Consider the following 4936-nt stretch of genomic DNA (forward strand, 5'->3'; position numbering starts at 1 on the left):
TTTATGTATACATTTTTTGCTTTAATTTAATTGCTTTAATTTAATTTTTCAAAATGAACTCTTTTGTTAATTGCTTCTGGCAAAAAGATTAACCCTCATCCCATTCTTGCATCTTGTAACAAATCCTTCCCTCGTGGGTCAAAATGACCTGAAGTCTTAAATGTATACCAACCTCTTGTGTAAAGTTTTAGCATTTTTTGTTTGAATTTTGATAATTTATGTCTTTGAAGCATTCCTTGCATTCTATTTATTCCTAATGGAGTGAAACTGACTTGTGTGGGAAGGATGTGTTACTTTTTAAAACTTTAAACTCCTCGAATCCAGACAATTTTTTTTTTTTTGTCTCTGTGTGTGTGTGTGTGTATTCGTGGTTTAAGTACAACAAAAGTAGGGTCCTGGACTATACTCTAATGAACACTAATCGAGGGAAGGATGAGGATGCGGCCTCCGTGTTGAGATCACATGAATAAACACTTATATAATAAAACTGCCTTATATCGGACACTATTGCATCCAATAGGTGTCAAATCATAAATATGAGCAAGGTGCTTCGTTTGGAAACCTGGTATAAAGCAACGGAAACAGGACAGGCGGTCTTTTAACAGAATCCTTTGAGTCCCAAGCCAGATATCTGCTGTTTTGTTTTCTACTAAGAATCTTTTGAAATGCAGGGGATATATTTGATGTGTCCCAAAACCCAGAAGTTCAGATCATGACATGTGGAATTAGATAAAGAGTCATTTCTAAAGTGCCCACCAATTCAATGCAGGCCCTTGTTTCAAAGCCCAAAGAGATGTTTTATTTTTATTTTTTTTAGACTAAATGTTTGATGAAATGTTAAATGGATGTCTCCAGAAGTGTTGGGCACCATATGGGCTGCGAAGATGGAAGGGGGATTATGTAGGAAGAGCAGGGAGAGGGTATCTGTCATCTCAGAATGTGTGACATTCATTAACACCAATGCAGAGACGTCACAGCATGATTATTTATAATCAAAAAAACACCTCTCCGTTCCTCTCATTTCCTATCTGCTAACAGACACATTCAAATCAATCCCAAAGCAACAAGGAACGAGTGGAAATCACTTCATGAATTATCTATTGGAGAGAATGAAATCCTTGATTGTGTCTCTGTGTTTGATTGAGTCATTTTGACAGTGATTACTGGAAACACTTTAAAAATCATCATGCTAAAATGACTTTTTACTTCAAAAAGATCAGAATGATTCGTTCATATTTCTCCGACGACTTGAAACCATCTGTGAAATGAAATCTATGAATCTCTGTTACCTCAAACTCTTGCAGTATATTGTCACCCTGCTCAGTCAGAGCTTTGAGACTGAGCTGAAGTCTGTCATGTGAAAATGAAGTGATAATCATACTGGTCATTGATAAACTACAATAAGACTAATAGTCAGCTTTTATTTAGAAAGGATCCCAAAAAATAAACAAGTTGGCACACATTCATTTACAAAATGGTAGAGAGAGCGGTCCTTCAAATTACATGGACTTGGTCGACAAATATTAAATATATCATGACAAAACCAAAAAGTGTTATCCAGTATCTGTCTCCCGGTCTAGTGCGAAAGACTGGGGAGAGAAAGGCTGAAGAAGTGAGAGAAAAAAAGGCAATAAAAAATCTAAACTGTACATAATTGTGATAATAATCTGAGTTTACAAATGTACTCTCACTTTTGGGGGGGACATCTCTTGTTTTTTAATCTTGGCTTATTGCAATATCAAGTGTTAACTGTTAAGGGTGCCATTGCTTTTATAGGATATGGTCATTTAACTGTAAGATAATAAACTGTGAATCATTATCATCAAACGAAATGTTCTATTGTGGTAGGTATCTTAAATACTGAAGAATAAGCACTGATGTTTTTTTTTGCCCGTAATATGGAATTTCTCACATTTTATGAAAGAATATATTAAAACTATATGCTTGGAAAACGAATTCAAGATGCAGAGTGAAATTTCAAAAAGCCATATTGTAGTGTGAACTAGTGTAGCTAGAAGCTATAAAGTAAAAACAAACAAGCAAAAAATAAATGAAATAAAAAATCCTTGATAAATCACTGTGTATACCATCCAACTGTACATTTAGTAACAAAACTTACAGAATGTATTGACTACATTCACATTGATGACAGATTAATATATGAATATATTTATCAATAATTTTGGCACATTTAATTATTTGGCATTTTTAACAGAGCATTTTGATGATGTGTATGCTTCTATTCATTTCACGGCAAAACATATGCAATAATACGATAGGTACTTTTTTTTAAACATTTTCCTTTTTTGTTATGTTCATATTGTAAACACTTTTTTCTTTTTCTGTTTTAATATCATAACCGCTACCCTGATTTTCTTGATGAACAAGAAAATACAAACAAACAAGATTCTTGAAACCGAACAAGTTCATGAAAGTAAGAGAACATAACAGCGGTACCCACTTTTCAAACAGATTTCAAATGTCAAGCATTGCTAGATATTTCATATTAACACCAAAATGTTAATGAATATTTCAGAAGAGGACTAATAAATTACAAGATAAGCAACATATTTGGCATTAAAATGTGAAACTAGTAGCTAAGCTCTTAAAAGTATGTTGAGATTATGATTTACAGATTGAATTAACTGGTATGTAAGCAGGTTTATTTAAAAGCCATTTCTGTGAAAATACATAAAAATACTTTTTCATAGAGTTTTTTTGTTTGTTTGTTTGCTTGTTTTATTATAAAAAGACATTTCACATCCTGAAGCAGATGATGGTAAAGTGTGCTTGAGCCGAAATAGACATCGGATGGCGTCAGCTACGAAAACAGACAGACTTTATTGACTTCTCTTTTTCCCGCTCAGAGCTTCTGTGAGTTTCAAGTTTGTCGTCAAAAATATCCATTACGGGGGTAAATGTCTTTATCTCAGCCGGCTTATTTCCGATAGTAGAGTGCATCTTTTGTTATAAAGGGCCAAGGAAGGATTATGTCTCTTATGACATCAAGTGAGGCCTCCGTCTTCCATTCAGATGAGAGAGAGGGGAGAAAGACAGGAAAGAGAATAGAACGCGCTCTATTGAAAACCATTGTGTAAGGCACTCGGCAGGTTCTTATCCATCAGGAGAGATCAGTCAGACTGACGTTCATTCCCACACCAGGTCTAACAAAGGGCACCGCATGTACTGCTTTGGGGAACTCAGGACTCATCACACGTCCATTCTCGCCAGTACTTCCAGTTATAGACAGTCTCGCTTTGCTCCTCATAGCGTCCGAAAAGGTCACCTGGAACACACACACACATAGACGCAAACGGAGACACGCACGCACACCAAACAGAGAGGCGGCAGCAAGTTAGAGCGTATCCCACGAAAGGGCTTCAGTCTTATTTTTAAAATGTTTAGTTGAAAATGTAGATGGGAATTTGATGTGGTGGAAAAAACATTGATAATGAGGAGCAAATTTACGAGCAAACACCATTCAGAAAATCATATGGCAAGCAGGGGATGAGGGAGACGGGCGATACGACAACAAAAACACTCATACATGACAATGGGGTTGACGGAAACAAAATCACACAGGATGTGCAAAAAACTTTTCTCTCCAATATATGTGCAGTCGACGGGGAGAAGTCAAGTTTTTTTTTTTTTCACTAGGAACACCAGTACATACGATCCAGTTTACGGTCCAAACCTCCTCATTCAATAGAACATTCAGGGGATGGAACAGATGGAAGCCAAAAGAAGCGTGCACGGGGACAGATTGGAATGACGGCCGCGTATCCTACCCCCTTAAATTTTTACACTTTCGATCCCATATACGTTGTACCCTTCCTTATAAGTGGCAAAATTCTGTGAATTCTGCGAGGAAGTGGGATTAATATTCTGTGCATTCTTTGCCACCTTCATGCGCTTGGCCTCGGCTCGGGACTTGTAACAGAACTCGACCAGGGCCACCAGCATGGCCAAGCCCAGGCCGCCCACAAGGATGTAGAAGACCCCAGCCACATTGCTCAGGCTGAGAGCGCTGGTCTTCTCCTGTAAATGCACACGAGACACGGGTCAGTGGTCAGGGAAAGTATGGCACATCTGTAATAAGCATTCATATGCATAAACAAGACAATATTTAAGTGGCAGTTTTACGTCTATGTGGATACAAATGCACAGCTCAGGACAGTAATGTTAAAACAATAACTGTGCTAAGTAGAATGCGCTACTGGTTAATGTGCCCTTGAAGCAATGCAAATGGGGGCATTCAACAATTCTGCTTGAATGGGATGGATTTACTAAAGCCTTTAACATTCGCTTTAAAGTTACATACAAAACCAACAATGTGGTCTCTAATCACAGTTCTTATACTCCCACATGCTAATGGCTGTAGTAAATATTGTTTCTTTGTTGAATTCACAGTTATAGCAGGGGTTAATGTGCTATGCTTAGCTGTGATATGAATTATGCTTGTGTAAGAAAGCCTACAGGACCATTTAAAGGGATGCTCAAGAGAGGCATCTGAATGGAAGGCATAGCATTTGACACAGGGAAGCAGATGACAGGCATTGTGGGTAAAAGACAGGAGGTCAACACACATATATACACACCTACAAAAGGTATTTGGGGGGTACGGGCAGTCGGTTAGATATTCTTTTCATATATTAATGTACTGTACTGTGCACAGAATGACCACGCATAAAACACACGACACATAGACAGATACAGAGCTTACTTTTTCTGTTCTTTTTTGGTAATGTGCAATTATTACCTAGCTTTTTTAACCTTGGATTCTAAAATGTATAATTCAAAACATTATTTAACCATTTCAAATCTTTAAAAATTCATTTTGTTGAGTTTTAATCGTATGCAGACTTTACCTGTTAATTTAGATGTTACCAAATGAAGCACATTTTGACAGTGCATTTAAAAAAAGCAACAAATTTGG

The 4936-nt window shown here is 37.0% G+C and overlaps 1 protein-coding gene across 6 annotated transcripts in view; it reads right to left on the bottom strand.

The window, feature by feature from the left end:
• Positions 1-1391: 1391 nt before the first annotated feature.
• Positions 1392-4936, bottom strand: part of gria2b (glutamate receptor, ionotropic, AMPA 2b) — a 71730-nt gene continuing 68185 nt past the window's right edge. For 2 of the 6 annotated variants that reach the window (XM_067457455.1, XM_067457456.1), the window contains exons 15-16: positions 3904-4038; positions 1392-3286 (exon numbers count right to left, since the gene is read on the bottom strand). In XM_067457455.1, the coding sequence (XP_067313556.1) occupies positions 3122-3286; positions 3904-4038 (300 nt within the window). In that variant the 3' untranslated portion in view covers positions 1392-3121. Of the gene's footprint in view, positions 3287-3788; positions 4039-4936 lie in introns of those variants that run through there. The other 4 variants (XM_067457458.1, XM_067457457.1, XM_067457459.1 and 1 more) reach the window with 3 other exon arrangements.

This window comes from Pseudorasbora parva, chromosome 11 (genome assembly GCF_024679245.1).
Source record: "Pseudorasbora parva isolate DD20220531a chromosome 11, ASM2467924v1, whole genome shotgun sequence".
Lineage (NCBI taxonomy): Eukaryota > Metazoa > Chordata > Actinopteri > Cypriniformes > Gobionidae > Pseudorasbora > Pseudorasbora parva.